The 25,295-nt window shown below is 38.1% G+C and overlaps 1 protein-coding gene across 1 annotated transcript in view; it reads right to left on the bottom strand.

Annotated features, from left to right (window-relative positions):
* The window catches only part of ZDBF2 (zinc finger DBF-type containing 2), a 31,007-nt gene extending 5,751 nt beyond the window's left edge, over positions 1–25,256 (bottom strand). Inside the window, 7 exon segments of the mRNA XM_059393305.1 lie at positions 1–2,183; positions 2,334–6,660; positions 12,037–12,164; positions 18,724–18,828; positions 19,872–19,949; positions 20,715–20,767; positions 25,100–25,256. The exon segment at positions 1–2,183 is cut by the window's left edge and continues 4 nt beyond it. Of these exon segments, the coding sequence (XP_059249288.1) occupies positions 1–2,183; positions 2,334–6,660; positions 12,037–12,164; positions 18,724–18,783 (6,698 nt within the window). The 5' untranslated portion in view covers positions 18,784–18,828; positions 19,872–19,949; positions 20,715–20,767; positions 25,100–25,256.
* Positions 25,257–25,295: the final 39 nt, after the last annotated feature.

The following is a 25,295-nucleotide window of genomic DNA, read 5'->3' as shown; positions in this document are numbered from 1 at the left end:
GAAGTCCCCGGCCGTGAGGTCCCCGAAGTCCCCGGCCGTGAGGTCCCCGAAGTCCCCGGCCGTGAGGTCCCCGAAGTCCCCGGCAGTGAGGTCCCCGAAGTCCCCGGCCGTGAGGTCCCCGAAGTCCCCGGCTGTGAGGTCCCCGAAGTCCCCGGCCGTGAGATCCCCGAAGTCCCCGGCCGCGAGGTCCCCGAAGTCCCCGGCCGTGGCACTCGCTCAGGTGAAACAGGGGCCCCCGGATAGGCCAGCAATTCGTCTCTTATGGTCAAAACGGATGTTGGGTCACAGTCTTCAGCGTCTTCATCGCCTGAACTGGAGCTCAGGTCGCTGAGACTAGCTTGAAGCCAGTTAACTCTGTCAGGGTCTGATTCATCTAAGCTCAGAGGAGGATCAATTACAATTTCCTTACTCAGTGGGTCATAGTAATTAAAGGGGCTCCGTTTGTATTTGTACTCTATGCTAACATCCCGACTTCTGGGGGTGCGGTATTTTTTAGCGAAGTTGGCAGTTTCACTGTCCTGAAATTTCATGTTTGAAGAAATAACATAGACTAAGGCATTGGGTTGCAAAGGCTTCAGAACTTTAGTACATGTTTCAGGATATTCATGTGCTCCAATTTTCACTTTCTTTTTTGTTTTTTTGTCCTGTTGAAGCGAACGCTTCCCTGCTGAGTCATCCTCCTGTCCACTGTCTTGTGCGTCTGACTGATTTGAGAAATTGGTTTGAGTTCCATGGCTGACTTTTACAGCCTGACATCGAGCAGCCAGTCGCCATGACTGTTCATAATAAGGCCTCTTGACTGTAGAATGATGGCTAGATTTATCTAAGGCCACTGGAAAGTCATCAGTATCTGAAACGCCACCTGCATTATCATCACAATCTGAAAAAACTTGAATTGCGGTAGTGTCCTGACTCGCGTCAGTCCAAGTAATCTTTTTTTCTTCATTCAAATTTTTTTTTTTTATCTTCCTGGTCTCACCGTCATCGTCAAAGTAACAGTGGAAACGACCTTCCTTAAATTCTTTCACAAGAGCATTAATTTTCATGTCATCCTCTCTCATTATCTGAGACCACGTTTTCCCCACAAATGAAGGAGGGACATGAGGCAAGGCTTCAAGGACAGGTTCATCAGGATCATCTTCTATGACCTCCTTTACCTTTTCCAGGTTCCTGGCAGGATCAACTATGAAAATAGAGGTTGGGTGGGAATCACGGTTTGTTTCTTCTGGGTCCAGAGTCATCTTCTTGTAGAGTCCTGTTTTATTAACGGCTTCTTGAGGCTGGTCAGCGTCAGACTGAAGAGAGCACTGGAAACTCATTCCAGAACCACATGGTTCACAGCTCATACTTTCTGGATCTGCATGTTTTAACTTCAAAATCTTCCCCTTGCTAGCCCTCTGATGGACTGCTGACCCAGAAGAGGCACTACAACGCACTGCAGAAACAGTAGCTTCACAGTGCTTTTCTTTTCGGCCAATGGTTTCTAGACCTTTCCTTTGACGAATGTTGATTCCTTTGTCTTCTTCCTGGAGCTGCTCAGCCATGGGCTCAGCATCGTCTTCCCATTTAAAATCTGTTTTAGGACTATCCGATTCACAACTCTTCTCTTCTGAGTCAATAATTTTCACCATTTCTTTATCAGATTCTTGTGACGAGTAAGTCACAGACCGATCTGGGGGGTCGATTTGAAAATTTATTTCAGAACCGTAAGACTCACAGCTTGACTCCTGCAGAATGATATAGTCTTTCTTCTGGTTTACCACTTTGAAAGTCTCTTTGCACTGGTTTGCCAGTGACTGTGGAGAGGCTTCACAAACATATCCTATTTCAGAACCACAAGAGTCACAGCATTCACCTTCTAGATCATAGCCTTCCGTATTTATACAATTGATGTCTTTGACAGTCATGTCAGGTGAGTCAATCACTGGCTGAAAAGGCATATCAGACTCCGCAATCACTTCACAATCACTATCACTGGTCACCAAGTCCACAAAGAGCATCTTTCTAAGATTTGCTTCTTTAACTGACACTTGAAGTTCATTAACCACTATTTCAAGAGGGACATCAGAATCACACATTAATTCTGAATCACTAGGTTCACTGGTCTTTACTTCCATGCCAAGATGCCTTTCTTTTGGAAGATCTATTTCTTTGCACACCACTTCAGACTGGTCAACTTCTAACTGCAAATGAATACCAGAATCACATTTTATTTCAAAAACACTAGGTCCACAGCTCTTATTTTCTAGGTCATTTTGCAAGTTTATTTCTTTGACAGCCAAAGGAGACTGATCAACCACAAAGGGAACAGGAACATCAGAATCATAACTTACCTCGAAGTCACCTAGTTTGTAGCTCTTATCTTCCAAGTAAATATGGTCTTCCTTCCAGAGACTGACTTCTTTAACAGATTTTTGAAGCTGGTCAGCCACTGACTGAAGATGATCATCAGAAATGAAAGTTATTTCAGGACAAGCGATAGTGCTCTTATCTTCCAAACTGGCATGTTCCCCTTCCAAAAGGTGTGGTTGCTCAACCACTGATTCAAGAGGGACATTTGAAACATAAATTATTTCAGAATCATTGGGTTCATAGTCCTTATCAGCCAGACAAACATGTCCTTCCCTCAGAAGACTTATTTCTGCAATAGCATCTTGAATTTCATTAGGCACAGACTGAGGAGGTTCATTAGAATCAAAACTTATTTTAGGATCACTAGGTTCCACAATCTTCCCTTGCATTTCAACGTGCTCCTTCCAAAGGTTCATCCCCTTAACGACTTCTTCAGTTTGGGCAGCCACTGACTGATGAAGGACATTAGAATCATACATCATTTCAAAACCCTTGGGTTCATCCCTCTTATCTTCCACATCAGCTTCATCCCTCTTATCTTCCACATCAACTTCATCCTTCCAAAGGGTTATTTCTTTAACAGTTTCTCTAACCTGCTCAGCCACTGACTGAAGAGGATCCTCAGAATCAAAACTCATTTCAGAACCACCAGATTGACTATGCTTATCTTCTACTAGCTCAGTGTGGTCCTGATCCAAAACAGTTACTTGAGGTTGATCAATTATTGACTCAACCAAGAAATCAGAATCCAAACTCACTTCAGAACCACTACATTGGCTGCTCTTATCTTCCACGTTCACATGACCTTCATTCTCCGGGTTTACTCGTTTAATAGCCCCTTCAGGTTTATCAGCCACAGGCTGAAGAGAAACACCAGAAGAGCGTATTAATTTAGAACCTTTAGTTTGAACCTTTTTATTTTTCATTACAACTTTCCCTTCCTTCCTCAGATTTGTTTTCTTAACCACTTCCCTAAATTGTCCAGTCAATAGCAGATGAGGGTCACCACAATCATATCTTATCTTACAATGACTAGATTCATGGTTTTTATCTTCCAGATGAACATTTTGTTCCTTCAGGCGGGTTAGCTGAGGTTGGCCAATGACTGAATGAAGAGGGGCACCAGTAGCCAAATTTACTGCAAAACCTCTAGCTCCAGTACTCTGACCTTCTAGGACAACACGGTCCTCCTTCAAAACAGCAATGTGAGGCGTTTCGGTCATTAAGTGAGGAAGGACATGAGAACCAAACATTATTCCAGAACTGCTGTATTTATCACTCTCTTTTTCTAGAACATGTTCTTTCTGAACATTGATTTCTTTGACCGCTATCTGCGGTTCAGTCACTAAATAATGAGGGATGTCAGAACCTGTCGCAGAACTGCTAAATTTAGGACTTTTACTTTTGAATTTAGCATGCCTTTCTTTTTGGAGCCACATTTCTTTAACAGCGGTTTCAGGCTTGTGAGTCACTGACTGATGAAGATGGACACCAGGATCCAAACTCGTTTCATAAACGCTTAATGCATTATCCTTATCTTGTAAGTACATGTGTTCCTTCTGATGGCTTATTTCTTTAACAGCTATGTTAGGATGATCAGTCATTAAACGGTAAGAAAGGTCAGATTTCAAACTGATTTCAGAAACACTAGGCCCATTACCTTTATTTCCCAAGTGTATGCGCTCTTCCTGAAGATTCATTTCTTTAAGGGGATTGTTAGAATGTCCAGTCATTGAATGAAAAATACCATAATTCAAACTTAATTCGGAACCACTAGGCTCATTGTCCTTATTTTCTAAGTATATCTGCTCTTCTTTTTGAAGATTTAGCTTTTCCATAGCTACTTCAGGAGGGTCAGTCACTGAATGAGAAGGGACATAAAAATCCAAACTTACTTCAGAACCACTGGGTTCATCATTCTTCCTCCCTAAGTGTATATAATCTTCTTTCTGAATGATTATGTCTTTAACAGCCAGTTCAGGTTGATTAGTCCCCGAATGAACAGGTATATCAGAATCAAAAGTTACTTCAGCAACACAAGATTTATTAGTCTGATTTTCCAGATGACTCGGTTCTTCCACGTAAATAGCTACTTGAGGCTGGTCAACTCCTGAGCGAAGAAGAATATCAGAGTCAAAAGTTATTGCAGAACTATTTGACCCAGAGTGCTCACCTTCCAAGTTAATGTGCCTCTTTCTTATTTCTTCCATGTCCATCTCAGAATGTTCAGTACCCGACATAGTAGGGGGATCAGATTCAAAAGTCAGCTCAGAACTGGAGCACCCATAGCTCTTAACTTCCATGTCAACATTTAACTCTTTCAGACTTATTTCACGCTGATCACTAGGTGACTGATAAAGAGAAGCACGAGAATCAGAACTTTGATCAGAATTGCTAGATTTAACACTCTTCTCCTCCAGGTCAAGAGCTACTTCTCGAGCGTTCACTTTTTTAACTATTACTCCAGACTGGCCAGGCACCAGTCGAGCATCAGTGTGAAAACTCATTTCAGAACCATGAGAATCATAGTTCATATCCACAGGTTCATTCCTCTCTTCCAGAAGGGGTATGTCTTCAACAGCCCTCTGAGATTCATCAGTCACTGTCTCAAGGGAGACAGCATAATCAAGATGGCCTTCAGCACTGCTGGATTTAAGGTTATTATCTTTCAGGTAGACTTGTCTATCCTTTACGTTTCTTTCTTTGACAACCAGGTGAGGATGCTCAACTACAGACTGAGGAGAAGCATCATTATCAATACTTGTGTCTGAACAACTTGAACCATAGTTCTTATCAACCAAGCCAATGTGAACCTTCTCAAGTTTTGCTTCTGTGACAGACACTGGGAGTTGGTCACCTACTGATTGAAGAGGAAACGGAGAATCAGTACTTACTTCAGAGCTACTAGATCCATAGTTCTTATCAACCAAGTCAATGTGTTCCTCCTTAGGAAGGTTTCCTTCTTTTGCAGGTTGCTGGGGGTAGTCATCAGTTGATTGAAGTAAGGCATCACATTCAAAATTAATCTCAGAATCACTAGATTCATAGCTTTCATCAACCAGGCTAATAGGCTTTGCCTTCTGAGCACTTACACCTTTAACTATTACTTGAGTTCGGTTAGTAGCCAAGGGAAGAGAGCCATCACGATCCGAACTCACCACAGAAATGAAAGATGTCTTACTCTTACACTGCAAATCTGCGTACGCTTCCTTTGAAAGGTCTACTTCTTTGGCAGTCACCTTAGATTCATCAGTCAGTGAATGAGGGGAACTGCAGTCAAAACTCATTTCAGAAGCTCTCGAATCATAGTTTTTATCTTCTTGGTCAATTTGCTCCTCCTTCCAAAGGTCTTGTGCAGTCTCTTCCGGTTGATCAGACGCTGACTGAAGAGAGCCACGAGCAAATTTCACTGCAGAAATCACTGAGCTCTTCTGTTCTAAAAAGGCTGACTTATTAAAAACCAAATGCTTTTCCTCTTGGCTATGATCCATACCAGAAAGGAATTTCTCACGGTGCTTTGCTGTAGCATCTTCAAAGGTTCCCTTATTAGAAGGCATGCCACTTTTATTCAGGCTGATTGCTTGGCTAACAGCTAATTTGGAAAGAGATTCAGATTTTAAGGAGCCTTCAGTACCCACAAATTCACGGACTTTAGCGCCAGCTGACAAAGCTTTACGCTGAGATTTTACAGCTTCCTGTATAATCAATTTATCTGAATTTGTACCTAAAGATTTCCTATTTGGTTCTTTAGGTTTCTGATACGAAACTGAAGTTTCTAGATTGGATGACAGCACAGGATTTCTAGAGCCCCTGTCTGGCTGTTCAAGGTATCTGTCAACTTTGTTTGGGTCACATTTTCTGACTGAATCCGAACTGGCTGCTGCTGCTAACTTAGTTGTTTTAGTTGTAACTGGTCTGTCAAAGGAACTTCCAGCTAAACAACTAGCAGGAGCACTAGAAATCACTGATGGACATATTAAGCTTGGTCTAGTATGTGTAGCTTGACCAATACCAACTGGGTTAAATTCTTTCATGCCACTCCCAATTTTCTGAATGAAACCCAAGGGTTGCTGCTGTCCCTTCTCCAGTTTTTGAATAACTGATGGTCTTACTGAAACACCCTGTATACATTCCTGAGATTTGCCGGGTCTAGCATGTAACTCTTTACTAGGTTCAGAACCCTTGCTGGAGCTCTCTCCTTTTACACCAGCGGCATCCTCAGTCGCTTCTTCAGAAACAGAATCATCAACAGGAACCACTTCAGGAGGTGGCGCAGCATTCATAAGAAGTCTCTCATGTTGGGTTGATCTAAAAAGCAAGGGGGAAATCCATAAAAATATTCTAATATCTATTTTAAATGTTAAAATAAATGTACAATAAACGTTTTCTTGCTATCCTGGGCCTGACTGTTAGAGGGCAAAGAATCAAGGCGATCACAGAGGCTATATACCGTGTGTATTTTCAGGGAGGGAAATCAGTAGAGAAGGTGGAGGCAGCTCCACCAATTGCTACTTAATAAACACAAAATGGCTCCTAAACATAAAAAGCTGTTTAAAAAAAAAAAAAAAGTGATATATCATTTATCAGTTATCCCAGCAGTCAACAGCAAAGTGTTACATATGTTACTTAACCTTCTAGGCTTTAGTTCTCTCCCCCAAAAAAGAACATAATGTTATTTTTCCCTCATGAGATTGTTTTGAGGAGTAAATTAGTTGTTATATGTAAGGAGCATTTTTTAAAAGCCTGGAAAATATAATCACTCAAATGTTAGCTATTATTTAACACACTGTTGGGTTTTTTAAAGTTTTTATTTAAACTCCAGTTAGTTAACATACAGCGTAATATTAATTGTGGGTATACAATTTAGTGCTTCGACACTTCCATCAGATGCCCGGTGCTCATCACAAGTTTAACTCCTTAATCCCCATCACCTATTTCACCTCTCCTCCCGCCCACCTCCCTTCTGGTAACCATCCATTTGTCCTTTATAAGAATCTGTTTATTTGTTAGCCTTTCTTTTTTTTCCTCTTGTTCATTTGTTTTGTTTCTTAAATTCCACATGAGTGAATTCATACAGTATTTGTCTTTCTGACTTATTTCACTTAGCATGATACTCTAACTCCATCCATGTCATTACAAATGGCGAGATTTCATTCTTTTTTATGGCTGAGTAATATTCTTCTCTCTCTGTGTGTGTGTGTGTGTGTGTGTGTGTGTGTGTAGATAATGCTGCCACACACAAAAATAAATTCAAGATGGATTAAAGACCTAAATATGAAACATGAAACCACTAAAATCCTAGAGGAAAACACAGGAGTAATCTCTTTGACATTGGCTGCAGCAACTTCTTCCTACATGTCTTTCTGGAAAAATAAACTATTGGGACTTCATCAAAATAAAAAGCTTCCGCACAGTGAAGAAAACAATAAAACTAAAAGGAAACCTACCCAAATGGGAGAAGATATTTGCAAATGACCTATCTGAAAATGGTTAATATCCAAAATAGAACTTATAAAACTCAACCCCTAAAGAACAAATAATCCAATTTAAAAATGGGCAGAAGACATGAACAGACATTTTTCCAAAGAAAACATACAGATGGCCAACAGACACATGAAAAGATATCTAGCATCATTCATTGTCAGGGAAGTACAAAATCAAAACTACAATGAGATGTCACCTCACACCTGTTAGAATAGCTAAAATCAGGGGCATCTGGGTGGCTCAGTCAAGTGTCCAACTCTTGATTTTGACTCAGGTCATGATTTCAGGGTCACAAGAGCAATTCCTGCACCAGGTTCTATGCTGGGCATGGAGCCTGCTTAAGATTCCCTCCCCCACTCTTCCTCTGCCCCTCCCCACCACCAAAAAAAAATTTTTAATTGCCAAGAGGAGTTGAGTTAATGGAACATGGTTATCCCAGATGGGACCTTGAAACAGAAAAAGTCATTAGGTAAAAACTAAAAGCAGCTGAACTAACTACAGAACTTAGTTAATGTATTAGTATTGTTATTAATTGTAACAAATGTGCCATAGTAATGTAAGTTCTTAGTAATAGAGAAACTAGGTAGAGAAGGTATATAGGAACTCTGTACTACTATCTCAAGTTTTCTGTTGATCTAAAACTGTCCTAAAGTGTAGTCTATTAAAAATAAATAAGTTTTTAAAAATAGATTAATACCTAAAAAATACCTTTATTAAATATTTTTCAATTTGAGAGATGCTTTAATCATCTAAGAGAAATGTATACATGCTCAGCCACATGCAACTTTTCTTTAACATGTCATAAATATCATTACTTCTTTCCCATAAAAATTTATTATAATTAACACTAAAAGAACATTTTTTTGGTATTTGTAAAATTAAGAAGTTAACCCAGATATCAGAATAATACAGGGCAAAGAAATTCCAGCATGTTTCACACTTCTGAACTCTAATCAATAAAGTGCAGTACAATTACCATTTTACCCTAATTTTTCAGAACCCTAGAAGACTATCACAACATTCTCAAAATAAAATTAATCTTGTAACATTTGGCAACGGAAATAAGGCGGAATCATAAAATCAAACAATTCGGCAAAATCCAAAAAATGTTAGGAATCACCATCTAGGTGCTTTGATTTACCTCACATGTGGTTAAAATTAACTAAATCACAATCTATATTTCTACTCATTTTAAATTAATTTCACAACAAAAAGCCCTCTAAAAATCTAACCATTAAAGATTAAAACCCCTTTTATATGATTCTTGTGCTAAATTTTTGAAATCTATAAATAAAATAAAAACTACACATCAAACCTATGAGATGTAAGCAAAATGGAAACCTCATACTTTTAAATCTTCCACTAAAAAAAGAATTAGCAGACACAAATTAACTAAATGAGCACTTAATTCACAAAGAAAGATAATCAAATTTCCCCCCACCCAGGAAATCTGAGGAAATTAATTAGGAAAAAGGAAAACCAAAAAATAGAAAAAAAAAATAAAGAGCTGATTTCAAAAAGATTAAAATAGAAAAACCTACAATGTCTAGATAAGGGGGAAGAGAACAAATTTTTAGAAATAAACTCTGTAATTTATGATGCTTATAAACATAAATAATGTGTTAGCATGGGATAAAAAAAAACTCGAGGTTAAAAAAATGGAATTCAAAATCAGATCTACTGATGGGAACGTAGATATAGATCCACCCACAGAGGAATTTACGTTACAGGTAACAGGGAACAGGTTACAGGTGATATTTTGCTGTTTTTAAAGTCGTCTCCACACCCACCATGGTGCTCAAAACACACAACCAGATCAAGAGCTTCATGCTCTACCCACCCAGCCAGCCAAGTGTCCTTACAGGTGACATTTTATATCAATGGAGATAATTAATATACTTTTACAAAAAAATAAGAAGTCCTGCCTCACATCACATATGGCAACAAATTCCAGGAAGATTAAAAATATTTAGAAGCAGAAATAAGGACATGAAGAAAAAGACATGAAAGAAGCCATAAAGGAAAATTCCGTTTACGTCTCAGTATGTCAGAATGTTTAATTTCGATATGGTAAAGGACAATACACACAGATGAAAGACACATGACAGATGCTGGGAAAATAATTATATTTAAAATACAAAGGACTATTATCTATAAATCTTGTATACAAATCCAAAATACAGAAACAATTCAATAGAAAAACATGCAATGTCTACAAATAATCCATAAAATAAACATATGGCTGAAAAAAAAACTTATGTAAAGAGATGTTCTATTTTACGCATAAGTAAATAAAGGCTAATGAAAGGATATGCCTTTTTGGCCTATTATGGGGAAAAAAAGAAGTTGCTAATCCCAGTGTTAGCAAGCACAACAGTAAATGAGCACTCTCATAGACTACTGGGGTATATGTATGTTATATAATTGTATATAATTTGGCATAGTCTTCTAGGAAGTGTCTCAAGAATTTTAAAGTTCCACACACCACCTGAGTAACAAAATAAGTAACAGTAAGTTATTAACACCCATTGGAGACACAGCCATGAGTTTAAAATTATAAAACAGATAAATAAGGTAACCAGAAAGCTCTTCTTTATGGAGGCTAATATATGTAATAACTGTTTCAGGGAAAAATCATCCATGAACGCTTACAATAAATGGGTGGAAATGAGAAACAGCATATTTATTTACACAGTCTCAAAGTAGTTCTCCACAAGTCTTACTAATTATAATGGGGAAAGAGTAACATTAGAGAAGCCACCTTAATTAAGTGCTCCAAGTTAACATCACCAGCCATGAGACATGGAAACATCATGGATCGCTTGAATACACTGAGAAGGGCACAACACCAATTATAATTTACTCTTGTTCCAAATGCATAACCTAACTTTAATCATGAGAAAGTGTCAGGCTTATCCCAATTTGGGGAGATCCTACAAAATAACTGGCCAGCAGAGTCCAAGGCTTGAAAGCCTTGAAAGCCTGGGCAACTGTTCCTGATTAAGAGTGTCTGAGATGGGGCAGCTAGATGCCATGTGTGATCCTGGACTGAATCCTGGTCCCAGAAAAAGGACATTAGGAAGACAACTGACAAAATCTGAAGGGGGACTGTAAATAGCATGTAATTTCATGGATTTGATCATTGTACCATCATTATTTTAGATTTAACATTTGAAGACTCCAATGTTTTTGGAGTTGTTTTTACAACTTTTCTGTAAGCCTGAAACTATTTCAAAATGAAAGTTTAAAAGATAGAAAATATTTTCTAAGGCCCAGAAACTTGAGCCCAGAAGTTCAAGTTCTAGAATTCTATATCACAGAAATAGCTGCATGTACAAATGTCTGTTGAAGCATTGCTTATACAAGCTATAAGCTGGAAATTTATACTGAGCCCAAGACGGTCTATCTTTCCAACAGCTAAAGAAAAACATGTATTTTTTAAACTTTTTCCCCATGTAAACTTTTTCACCATTTGTTCATTTCTGGGTTGTGACTTGCAAAACAAAGCATTCAAGAAGTTTATCCTTTTTCTACAGCTGGTGCTTATCTCAACTATTCTGCACAGATATGCTAATAATCTGTTTTGCTTTATCTCCTACAGCTATAGCTGCAAACCTGCACACAGTACTTAATCTAATCTTCTACCAATGTTTGCTTTGACATACATTAGCCCTTAAATGTTATCAAAATATTTATTTTTATTAAAACAACCAAAACACTGATACAAAAAAAGCTATCAAGACACTGACAGATTAAAAAGCAGATTCCATTTGTTACCTCTTCTCTTCGGTTAGCAAATCATTCAGTTGAGGTGGAATGGTTAAATTTTCTCTGCTGCAGGCACCAGCTGGTCCGTTCCTGATCTTCTAAAGGCTATTTCTGCCCCCACCATATTCCCCTGCTTAATCCTACCATATACTTAACAGAACACCTTAATGATGGATAACCATTGATTGACCTAAGGCTTTTATTTAGAAAAAAGAAGGGTGCGGTCCATATCTTTTACAGTGAAATTTCTTATTTAAGCTAGAAAAGATTTTAAAATAGGAGCAAAGAGAAGTTACTAGGTAAAATTTCACTTTATATTCTTTAATGAAAAGATTTATTTTAAGAAGTACGAGACTGGAAAAATAGTCTGGAAAAACATAGAACATACAAGAAAACTGTTCTAACAGAATTCCAGTCAGCGACTTTCTTTACCTGTTTTCTTGAGAATGATATGGGTGGTGCCGGAGCACGTCCTGCAGGAAACGTTCCATCAAGCTCGTGGTGCCCATCCTCTGTCGATTCTGGGTGGTCAAGTATCTATGCTGGGGACTGGCCATGTGCTATTAAAAAGAAAAAGCACACTAAGCAGTTTTAAACAGGTAACACTCAACAGTAGTGAGAGTTTCACAAATGGATTCATTTTGATACTCTGGGTAGAAATATAAATTGAGACAGCCTTTTTGCACAGCAATTCTAAAATGTGTAGCAAAAAACATAGAAGTTTCTTTCCCTTGGATATAGTGATTACATTTCTCTAAATCTCTTAGGAAATCATCGTAAACGTTGACGATTTATGCAAAAAATGAGGCTTATCACAGCATGACAATAAAAAACTGGAAATCTTCAAAGTGTTTAATAGTAAAATCTATAGCATGACCTAAGACATAATACTATGCAACTACCTAAAATAATATGAAAAATTTTACATAACATGGAGAAATGCTAGGTAAGAGAAAAATGGGGGATGCAAAAATCACATGTATGCTTTTACCTAAACCTGTGATTTTAAAACATACAAATAAAAATAAAAGAAGATAAGATAAAAAATAAAATAAAATGTACAGACAAATCAATGGAAGAAAAAGCACCAAAATCTTAAAAGCATTTACATTTGTGGGCTACACTTACAGGTAATTTTAATTTTTTTCTTAAAAATTCTTATATTTGTACAGAGCAAATATTTCTATAAAAATCTATTAAAATAGAGAAGAGGGTTGGATCACTGTGTTTGTAAAAGCTGAAGATTAATAATGCACAAAAAGTCCATCATTTTTCTTCAGAGATTACAAATCCTCACTTAAACAGAATATTGGAATAAATACACAGAATTTTTCTATTTTGGGGCACCTGGGTGGCTCAGTCAGTTAAGCCTCTGCCTTCGGCTCAGGTCATGATCTCAAGAGTTCTGGGATCGAGCCCCACATCGGGCTCTGTGGTCAGCAGGAAGCCTGCTTCCCCCACCACCCCCCGCCTGCCTGTCTCGATGATCTTGCTCTCTCTCTGTCAAATAAATAAATAAAATCTTTAAAAGAAAAAAAATTTTTTTTTTGTTTTGTAATTCTCTCCACAGAAAGAGTCTGTGTTGTCATTCAGTGAACTATCTAGAGGTGTAGGAAAGAAGCTTACTGAGCCCGTGCAATGCCTCAAACACAGTACTATTCCATTCACAAAGTAATCTCATCGAATTTTCACTGAGTATGAATCTTGTCCCCATTTTGATATAAAGAAAGTAAAACACAAAGGACTCGAGTAAACTGCCTCCAGTTGAGCAGCCAGGGACAAAGCCAGGGTTTCGATCTGCATCTAACTCTAAAGCTTATCCTCTTTCCCTATAACACGCTACTGCTAATGCCCTATTTCCAATGTGAGTTATTGACAACAATTTAATAACGTGTTTTCATTTAACAATACCAAGGAAAAGTCACATATTAAATATCATAGTAAAGATGCCAAAAGATCTTAAGCCAGGTTGGCAGCTCCTGACCACTGTTAACAACTGGAAATCTCTCCTTCCGTGCTGACTTCAGGGATCTACGTTGATGCTGCCTTAGCCCCAGTAACAGTCTAAATTATGACAGTTTCAAGATCCTCCACCCTCAAAGCTCCCCACTGTCCAGTATCCTCACCCTCCTGGTTCACGAAGGGAACAAAGGTACAAGGAAACAAAGGTTCAACTAAAATCCAACCTCATCCTCTCTCTGCCTCAGTAAAAATTTTAAAAAGTCAACATAAATGGAAAACTTGCACTGACACAAACCACAGATAACACCACACTATATACCCCCGGAGGTGTCAGTTTCTTTAAATTTTCTGAATTGACATGCACATAAAGGTAAGTGCACAAATCATATGTATAGCTCAATAAATCATCACCAAATAAAACACATCCATAACCGTCTATCCATGAAAAACTAATGAGCACTCAAAACCCTTCTAACGTCCCATACCAACCTAATATTCCTTTCCTCTTCCCCCAAATTAACTATTACCTAAATTTTAACAATATAGATTAGGTTTGAAAGTTTCTAAATTTATGTAAGTGTAGTCATACAGTCTATATACTCTTTCACATTCATACTTATCCAAATTAGCTGTAGTCCATTCCCCTTAATTTCTGTGTAGCATCCCATCATATGAATAGACCATGTATCATTGATTCATCTCATTCTTGATGGACTTTTGTGTCTTTCACAGCTCATGGCTGTTATAAATTATGCTGCAAAAAACTTTCTTAGATGTGATGTTTGGTGCCCACGTGCATGCATTTTTGTTGAGTGTATTAGTAAGGCTGGAACTTCTGGGTCATAAGGTTTGCATATACTCAGCTGTAGTACCCTCTGTTGACTAGTCTTCCAAAGTGGCCATAACAGTTTGCACCCTCCCCAGCAATGGATCATAGTTTCCGTTCCTCTTTCTCCTCATCAACACCTGCCGTTGTCAGGCTCTTTAATTTTTAGCTACTGGACAGGGGGGTGGGGATTCATGTTGTATCACTGTTGCTTTGCAATTTTTGTGATAGCTTTTCATTTTCCTGGCCACCTGGATATCTTCTTTTATGGTGTGTCCAAGTCTCTTCCTGTTTTTCAAGTGCATCTTTAATTTTTTTTAAATGAACTATAGAAATTATTTATTCTGGACATGGGCTCTTCTTTCAATTATATGTGTTTCAAGTATCATTCCCTGTGGCTTACCTTTTCACTTTCTTTTGGGCGGGGTATCATAAAGTGTGTATGTGTGTGTGTGTGTGTATCCACAGCTTTTCCAGGAATAGTTACAGGGCATTTTTCCACCTTCTTAATCATCTCTCATTGCTTCTTACTGCAGTCCAATTCACCATTTTTTTTTTCTTTGCCAGTGCTTTCTGTTACAAGTTTAAGAAATCTCTCCCTACCTCAAAATCATGGAGATTTTCTATTGATTTCTAGAAGTTTTATTGTTTTGCCTGCAATATTTATATCTATCATCTATTTGGAACTGACTTTTGTGTCCAGGATGAGATAGTCATAGAGTTTCATTTCTTTTTCTCCATATGGACAGCCAACTGACCCAGTACCCTTTACTGAAGAAATTCCTGTCCTCCCCACGCTTTAGCGCCACATTTGTCACAAATCAAAGACTCGAGTCTTTTCCGGAGTTTCTGGTTTATTTCCATAATCTTTCTGACTTTGCACCCTTGTCTTAAAGACTGTAGTTTAGTAATAAATTTGGATATTTATTACTTCTGACTTTGTTCTTCTCCTTCAAGAGTATCCTAGTTTTCCTAAGCATGTACATACATACCTTTTGCATGTACATACATATTTTTAGAATTGGCTTAATTTTCATTAAAAGCAATTTTTCTGGAATTTTGTTTGGAATTTCACTGAATAATATATATATTTGAGGAGAAATGACATGCTTATAATATTGATTTTTTCAATCCATGAACACAGTATAGCACACCAATTATTTAATTTTTCTTAACTTTCTGAATGTTTATACTGTTTTATAGAAAAATCTTATATACATATTTTGTTACATTTATTCCTGAAGAGTTGATGTCCTCTGATGCTGTTGTAAGCATCTTTTTTTTTAAAAAAAAAGATTTTATTTATTTATTTGACAGACAGAGATCACAAGTAGGCTGAGAGGCAGGCAGAGAGAGAGGAGGAAGCAGGCTCCCTGCGGAGCAGAGAGCCCGATGTAGGGCTCGATCCCAGGACCCTGGGATCATGACCTGAGCTGAAGGCAGAGGCTTTAACCCACTGAGCCACCCAGGCGCCCCTGTAAGGATCTTTTTTAAATCTCATTTTCTGTGTGGTGTTACAATATAAAAATACAATTTCTTTTTATGTTGGCCCAAGAAGATTTCTTAAACTCACTAAAAAAAATTTTTTAATTAAACAAATAATAAATTCACTTACCAGTTCTAACAGTTTACCTAGATATCTTTAGGATTTTCTATGTCCACAATCACACTGTGTACAAATAACAGTTTGTTTCTTTTTATCTAAACTTTTGTCATTTTAATTTCTTTTTCTTTCCTTATTTCCCTGGCTAGAATCTCCAATAAAATATTAAATATAGTTTAATTCAAGCACCACGTCTATTTTCACTTAATATTCTACTGGTATATTTCTATTTAAGCTTTGTTTTTATTTTTAAATCTGTTTTTTATTATTCTTACCTATCCAATGTCCCTATATCTCTTCTTTCTTGTCTTCTCATGGACTGTTTTTTAATATTGCAAGTTTTCCCTTTCTGTTAACCTGGCAGTTAGTTATAGGCTAGCCTCTTTTTCTAGTCTATTAGCAGTAACAGACTATAACAAGCAGCCCAGAACTTACCAAGATCTAAAATTACTTGTTACTTTTACTCTCTTCTTGAGCAAGGACTTAATTTGATTTACTCTCTTTACAGTGTCTATGCCATTGTTGTTGACCCCACATACGAGATACTATGCATTTAGATCTCCTACCACCTTTCCATTGATCTTCATGCCTTCCCATCTCTCTGAGCTTCCGGCTGGAATCATTTTCCTTCTATCTGAAGAACTCTTTTTAGGATTTCCTTCAGTGAGCATCTGCTGATGCTGGCAAATTCCCTTAGATTTTTTTTTCCTGAAAATATTTCTACTTCACTTTTTTCAAGGATGTATTTCTTAAGCATAGAATTCTGAGTTGGTAGCTGTATTCTATCTTTTGATTTCCATTGTTTCTGTTGAATATTCACCTAGATTTCGGCACTGTACTTCTCCACTGCCTTAAAAGGTCTCCAAAGCCATGAAATTTATCCATTTCTTTAATCTATTTATTTAATTATCATTTATTTAAACCTTTTCAAATGAGTTTATTTAAACCTTTATACTTAGCACATATTACTTTGACTGTCATTAGCAGTTTTTTTTAATGTCTGTTTAATGCATGAGTATCCAAATGTCTAAAAAATTATTTTAAACCTTAAGAAAAAGTTAGACTGAATGATTACCAAATACAGCTTGTAGTTAAAGATTTAGTATGTTTTATTACTATCAAAAGTTCAACAAATAATCTTCCAGTCAAGTGATGCTATAATTATCAATTGTGACAGAAATACTAAAGAGAGTTTTGAAACTCATTACCTGCTGCCTCGTGCTTATAACCAGCCTTAGAAAGTTTTTTTTTTTTTTAAGGCAGAGAGCTAGAAATCACAATACATCACAAAACATTTCCTTAGTATGAATTTAAATGATGAGTATTGACAATTAAAACAAATGCAACTATATAGTTGAATTTTTATGTATTACAATTTGTCTGAGATTTCACTTGGGATAAAACAGTCCAGCACTACCAGGACCAGAGCTTCGTTATATTACGACTTCACTTATGACACAGCTCCTCAGCCTAGACCCTGAAGAAAACCTTGAGACTCTTCCAAGTTAACAATCCTGGTCAGAGGACTACAGCTACTATTACCATGAAGAAGACTTGCTTCAAAATGTCCATATATGAGGCTTCACGAACTCTTCCAACAAAAAGAGGAAAAAAAAGGAGCACTCCTCAGTTCATTCTAGGAAGCCCCAATACCAAAACCAAAGACATCACGAGAAAAGAAAGCTATAGACAATATCCCTTATGAATACAGATATAAAAATCCTCCACAAAATGCTGGCAAACCAAATCCAGCAACATACAGAAGGATTAAACACCATGACCAAGTGGGATTTAGCCCAGGGATGCAAAATTGGTTTAAGGGCTAAAACTCAAATCAATATAATTGCTAGGGACTGAATTGTGTCCCACCCCCAAAATTCGCATTGACGTTCTAACTCCCAGTGTGACAGTCTTTAGAGACAGGGCTTTAAGAGGTAATTAAAATCACAATATATATTCTTTAAAAATTAACTGAAAATGAACCAAAGACCTAAATGTAAGAACAAAAACTAAAATTCTTAGAGGAAATTACATGGCGTAAATCTTCAGGACCACAGATTAGGCAATCTTTTATGACACTAAAAACATAAGCAACAATAGGAGGGGGGGAAAGCTACATTTCACTACAGCAAAACTTAAAACATTGGTATGTTAAAGCCTAAACTTCAAAGTCCTTCCGTTATTCTACAGCGTCTTTTAGAATCTAATCCTCTGAATTCTCCCCCTCTCACTTAACACCTGCCCTGCAACCGGCCAGCACTGCAGCCACGCTGGCTGCCGGCTTCGGGTTAGCATGCTGACCACCCCTCTGCCTTGGGGTCTCCATTCTCTCTTCTCTGTACCTAGAAATTCTCCCCCCAGAGATAAGCAAGCCAGGATCCCACACTTGGTTCAAATCTCAACTCTAATGTCCCTTCCTTCACCCCACCGGCTACTCTAAAACTGCACTCTTCTCTCTTCTGTTTTCCTCGTAACATTTATCCCAATCTGACATATCCCTGTATCAAAATTTATATGACTATTTATTTTCTGTCTTAGCACACTACAAAGTAAGCTTCATGAAGAAAGGTAGCTGGATTTGTTCACAGTCTCACCCTGAGAGCCCTAAACAGTGTCTACCGACTAGGAGATTTGCAACACGATCTGCTCAGTGGATGAATAAATGAATTTAACATATTAAATAAACGAGGTCTTCTGAGGTTCAAGCACGTTAGCAGGGGCCTCTCACCTGTTCCAGGCTATTATAGCGCACGCAGCAGTAGCTGCAGTATCCTTGTCGGCTCTGCATGGTGAATGACCAAAGTCAAGCGGCTACAGTCCTGGAAAACTCAAACTGAAAAAGAAGAGAAATGGCAAAAACGCAATCATTCCCTACTGCCGTGCGGAAAACAGCTGTGATAGTGTCACAGAGCAGAAGCGCACCCCCCGAGTCCGAGGCACTCTTCTTTCTGATAATTATGGAATTAGGGGAGGCTGCCGTGAGCTGCTGCATCCGTCGGTGAGCCTGGAGTGCATATGAGAGCTGTGCATCTTCTCTATCTCTCTCTCTCTCTCTTTTTAAGATTGGTTTATTTATTTGACATAGAAAGAAAGAGAGCATAAGCAGGGGGAGCGGAAAAGGGAGAAGCAGACTCCGCGTCACACCCACCATCTAATTCTGCCACGAAAATAAAGATACCGCATGTACCTTTCGACTGACTCCACAAAGGGGGCAGAATTTAAAATAAATTATTGGACAGAGTCGTTAAAACTCAAAATTACTAATTCATGTCTGAAACACAAGACATTTCTCTTCTGACAACCACAAAAAACAAGTTAAATATGAGGAATTTTTTCCAATTGGTGAAATGAGATTTCTCTACAAATAAAGTTCCCACGTTCCTACTCCCTTAAAACTATAATCCTTCAACATTGCATTACTGCAGTGGTTCACAAGTCGGGCTGAATATCGAAATTATTCTCCCAAATTCTGATTTAGTAGGGCTGAGACACAGCCTAGAATTCAGAATTTAATTCCCCAAGTAATTCTGATACACAACCAATTTATTCACTGACACAGAGTGTTTACTATTACTGATTACGTTAAGTAATAAATCAACACAATTTTCATTTTGGAGCTGTTTCATTAAAGTGCAAACAGAATCATAAGAAATAATTTCATCATGTTTTAATTCTAATTATTTTAAACATTCTTGTCTGTTGGAAAATATGTAACAGAATGATCCTATAATGTGTTGAGTATTTCTGATAAGATGATTCTGCAACACAAAAAGCTTACTAATTAAAATCATCCTTTAAAAATGAAATGACAGCTTTGAAATCAAAGAAAACAGGAGAGTTTTATGAAATGAAAATGCTACTATAACATTCCCTTACCTGTTACGTCTTATTGTAAGAAACTCTGACTTTCTAACTTCCACGCTTACGGGGAAAATAAATCAATTAAACCAGCCTCTGAAACAGAAGAGTATATTAAAAAAATGATTTCCTTAAAATATGGTGTTTTTTTTCCATTATTTTACTTCATTTACTGACCTGAAACAGCAAAATGAAACAAATACTTTCGTTGTATTTATAGAGAGAGCAATTTTCCAGCTGAAAGAACCATAGCACTTAAATCTGAACTTTGAAAATCATAAACTAACAAGCTTTTTAATGCTTTTTTCAAAACATATTTAAAACAATCATTGGATGAAAGGCAAAATTAGAGTACGAATCTAGTATCAAACACAAAACTGAAAAAAATAAAAAACTAGTTTTTTTGATCTTCAACACTTACAGTCTTCAATTCCCATTTTTATTTCCCATTCCCATTCCACGTTGCTATCCGACAATTCTGTGACACCTCTATCATCTCCTGTCACATACATGCCGTGATGACAATGAGCTACAATGACTCAGAAGCACCCGGATGTGCATTTTTAAAACTTTGCATGCGAGAAGCCCCACCTGAAAATCCTACCGAATCAGAATCGCCTGGCAGGGAGCCAGGCACATGCATATCATGCATATTTAAAATGCTCTAAGGTGATTCTGAGACAGGCTGAAGCAATGACATAAGTCATCATTTTTTATGCACTAATAAAATTCTTATTTATTAAAGGAATCATTTCTTTGGGGTCTGGGATTATATTACTTTTCACGACTGAAGGGGTCTTTTACTATCAATTCTGAATTCTACTGGTACCTGGTATTTTCATAAAGTAACAAGTCACCTACCTTGAGTAGGAAAGAGCAGGTATTACATCAACTGAATCAGTCCTGGCAAACATCTGTAAATTAAAGCAATTAAAAAAAAAAAAAGATAAGCCCCCTAAGTATCTTCCACAGGCCAACTACATACCTCCCCACAAAGAGTCATAGTTAAGTTTGAAAAATAACACAATTATGCTTCAACAGGGAAAAAAAAGATTAACTCTTGAACACACGAAACACTTTACATACAGTGACTCATTGAATCCTACATGACCTCCTAAGATGCTCTGGAGCAGAGTAACTCCGATTGCCCACCCGTTTCACCCACCATCCCATATTTCACATCTCCGGGTTTCAGGAACAAGCAGCTGCAAGAGAATAAACTGGGTCCCTGGAAGGCTAAAAATAAAGATGCTATAACCTCCGATGAGAAATGTTCATGGGAAATGTTTGAAAGAAATATTTACATAAAATTAACTTTGGGTCCTAGACTCACCACATAACTCAGCTCCTATGTTAGTTTCAATGAAGAATGCTGTCAATTCTTTATCCTCTCTCTTTATCAATCGACAATTAAGCCAAATTATCCATTTTTTTATTCTTCCGCACTGCTGCTGGCAGCGTGTTGCCCCTTGCCCGGAATCACTGGTTAACAAATAATTCCAACCCTTGGGTTCAGAAGAGCCCGGGACAGCATTGTCTATCAAAGAATAAATATCTGGCACCTACCCTGTGCAGAGTTCCACACTAGACGCTTTAAAGGATAGAAATAGACAAGCTTTCTTGCTCTCAAGTAGTTTAAAATGGCATTAGGAAATGAATGCAAAAATACCAGGTGGTATCTGAGAAATGCACAAAATAAGTGCCAAAACATCACAGTGAATGTGGTTTTTTTAACCGGATATTGGAAAAGTGGGTAGGATTTGCTTAAACAAAGATCAGGAAAAAGTATTCCAAGTAACAAAGATGCATAAGCACAAAAGCAAGAAAGCGGAGGTACATTTAGAGATAGTAAGCTGACAAGTTCAGCTGGAGCCAAGATGTCATTTAAAAATTTAAGGGGCAATAAAGCAAGAAAAGTAGATTCAGTTTCAATATATTGTATTTAAAAGAAAACTTGAGAGTTTAGACAACATATTTAGGCAGTGTGGATTTTTTTTTTGGAAAACAGTTTATACAGAGAGCTTTAAGAAAATTCTGGAACAGAATTTAAGAAAATTCTGGGACAATGGTTCTTCCCTCTTCAAGGGAGCTTTTCACAGGGTAAGTTAAAATATTCAGCACCATTTTGTAGAATATTGGAAAAATTAGGTAATGTCCAAAATATCCAAATTCAAAGGATCATTATCAGAGCAAAGACTTAGCTTCATTTATGCTTGCAAATTAGGAAAACACACATGAGTTTTTTTCTTTAAAAAATTACTTTTATTCATTTTTATTAGGAAAATTTTTATTATGGTACAATTATAAAAATAAAGAGCATAAAATCAGTCATAATCCCACTACCCACCATTAATACTCATCATATATTCTTTGTTCTAAACATGTTTTTACAAAAATGGAATGACACCATACAGTCTATAGCCTCTTCTCTCACCTAACCATATGCCGTGGCACCTCTGTATGATATTATATATAATTCCCAAACAGAATCTTTAATAACTGTGTAGTATTTTACCCGTGTAAGACAAAAGCCCACTTATCTGACAAGATAGGAGCCAGCAGTCAGTGAGTTAATGATTTAAAAATAAGAAAGAGGACTTTAAAAATACAGACACAGATCATCAATATTTTGTCTAACCTAAAATATATAAATGTGTATGTTTGATTCAAGGCCAAGTTAAGCTTTTTGTGTCACTGAGGTTTTTTGTGGCTGAGACAGCTAGAGTTCCCAGTCATGTTTTTTCATATTTTCATAAAACCACATAATAATTTACCATCACTGAGTTTTCACTTTGGTTCCTCTAAAATAGAACAAGAACTTAAAAGACATTTCTAAAACTGAGAGCAGTATTATGATTAACATTTAAGATTTCCCCCAACCTTTTACAGCTGTCACACCCAATTAAGTACTCTAGCAATGGCGTTTTCTTTTTTTTTTTTTCCTTTGAGTGCAACGCATTCATTTTTTATAAAAATAATAATGCTATACAAAAAGACAATGCTTACATTCTATTTCATTGGTTCATGAAACAATTAAAACTGTATAAACTGATGGGGGGCCATGAACAAAGACCTCTGAACTGCCCGAGGTGACTTCAACACAAATGTCTCAAAATTGCATTTTTGGGGGTCTATTTCTTGCACACCTGACATCTGTACCCACTGCAGAGATAAACACACTACTGAAATGAGTTCAGAGTTGTAGTGCGTGTTTCCCAAGCTGACTGCGGTATTTTGAAATAAGAGCTAACAAAATCCAGAATCCCTATTGGAAATATTTTTCAACCACCTAACAAGAGAGACACCAACTTCATATTAAATTTAAAAAGACAACAGAAACGCTTTGGGTTTATTGAGTAGGATCATCTAAATTACCTGTCTAGCAATAGGAAAACAATTGGGAGCGATCACAAAACAATGGCCAAATGAAATAAAAAGACCATGTTATTTCAGTGTCCCCTCCCTTACGACATTAACTCATTTTCAACTTCCCACTTGTTTGGATTATTCATCTTCTGCATCTCGTACCAAGCATTATCCTAGACCCTCCATTCAGTCTTAAGAAAATAATAATGGCTAACTTTTAGCGAATACTTAATCTGGGCTAGGCACTATGTCAACCGCTTCATATGCATTATCCTACCTGAATAGCAAACAGCATTAAGAAATTGGTGTCCTGGGTACTCCTACTTTATAAATCAGGAAACTGAGGTTTAGAGAAAAGCAGGATCTTGTTCCAGGTCACACACCAACAAACAGTGTAGGGGGATTTGACCCTAGGTCAATCTGAGCAGTTTATGCTCTTAACGTCTTAACTTCCATAAAAATACTTCGTCTCTGTATTTTCAAGAATGCTAATTGATTGTTTTAATATTATGTGAAAACAAATAATTAGGAATCTAATTTGCTGCAATAAACACTGTCACATATTCCAAAGAAAAGAGTAAAGATAACGTTTAGCTTAATTGCATCATTGCTCCCTTTCTGAGATCTGAGCTGACAGTACCTTGGATTAGGCACTTTTGAAACTTAATTAGCATGGCACAGAGGAAGCAATACATTTCATATCCCAACCCAGTACACATACGCAATCACACAAGCACCCCACACATGCACCACCCCCCCAACACACACGCAGTTAAAACAAAGCTTACAAAATATCCTTGCTACGTGTAATGCATTCTGATATTTCCTATGCCGTCTTATTTCGTTAATTTCAAGTGCTAGCTATGACCCACAAAATTAATTTCACAGTTCACTAATGGATGAAAACTGCAATCTGAAAGAAAACACTGCCTCACATTAAGCAGAACCGACAATACTTTACAGAAGATGACTGTTAACCCTGAATTCAGCTTTTTTCTATCCAATATCTTGGCCACAGCGGTGATACTTTGTCAAATCTCTAACGAGTTTTACTAAGGTTGGCCACAGGCCAAGGTGCAGGGAGAAGAAAATTCTTGCCTTCCAGGCTTTGGGTCCAAATCACTGCAAGTTAAGAAGGCAGTGCAAAGACGCTTTATGCACTGATAGAGAAAAAAGCCACAACGCATTAAGCAAAAAAGGCAGAATACATTAGTATCCCCCTTTATGCAACACGAATATGCGTTTACGTACCCCTAATTGTTAATACTGATTCCCTTGAGGATGAAATTGCTATGGGCTTTTTCAGTGGGGGGGTTTTCCCCCCGATACTATATAACTGCTGTAAAACAAATTAAATACAATTCCGTTCTGGTTTGAAAAAAAAAAAACAAAAACGTTTTAGTTCTTTGCAAGCCAGCATCTCGTAATGCATGTCTTCCCCGCGCTGCAAAATCATCGCGACGGATAACGTTAGGAGCTGCAAAGGGCCTTCTCAGGGGCACGTAATATCGACGGCGTAATCTGCCCAGATTCACACAACTGTTGCGCCACAATAGTGAAACGATCGTTCACACAAAAATCTAACGCTCCCCAAAGAAATTCCCGTCGCCAGAGACTGATAAAGGCCTAGGTCTGGGGACAGCTGGATACAGCACAGGGCATTGGGGGAAGGGGATCTGCGGACAGGTGGCTCCGGATCTCGGCCCCACAGGTGCCCCCGCAAGTCCCTGCGGGTACAAAGCCCCAAATGCGACCTCGGCGAGCAGCCCCCTCCCCACCGCCCAGCCCAAGGCCTCGCCCGCGGGGCCCTCCGACCCAGAGACCCCCCGACAGAAGCACAAGGCAGCCTGCGCCCCACCTCCACCCCACGCCCCAGCCACCTCGATCCGGTCCCGGAGACGCCGGCCCCGCTCCCGCAGGAGGTGCGGAAAGGGGAGTGGGGGAGACGAGACGCCGGGGAGGACCTGCGAGGCGGGTGCGGGAGCCCGGCGAGCTGTCCGGCCGCCCCTCGGGAGGAAGAAGGCGCCCGGGGCGCGAGGCGAGCAGGCCCCACCCCCGGCCGCGCGGCGCGCACGG

Source organism: Mustela nigripes, chromosome 3, assembly GCF_022355385.1.
Source record: "Mustela nigripes isolate SB6536 chromosome 3, MUSNIG.SB6536, whole genome shotgun sequence".
Taxonomy (NCBI): domain Eukaryota; kingdom Metazoa; phylum Chordata; class Mammalia; order Carnivora; family Mustelidae; genus Mustela; species Mustela nigripes.
The sequence above is the reverse complement of the archived record's forward strand: the minus strand, read 5'-3'. Positions and strand labels throughout refer to the sequence as shown.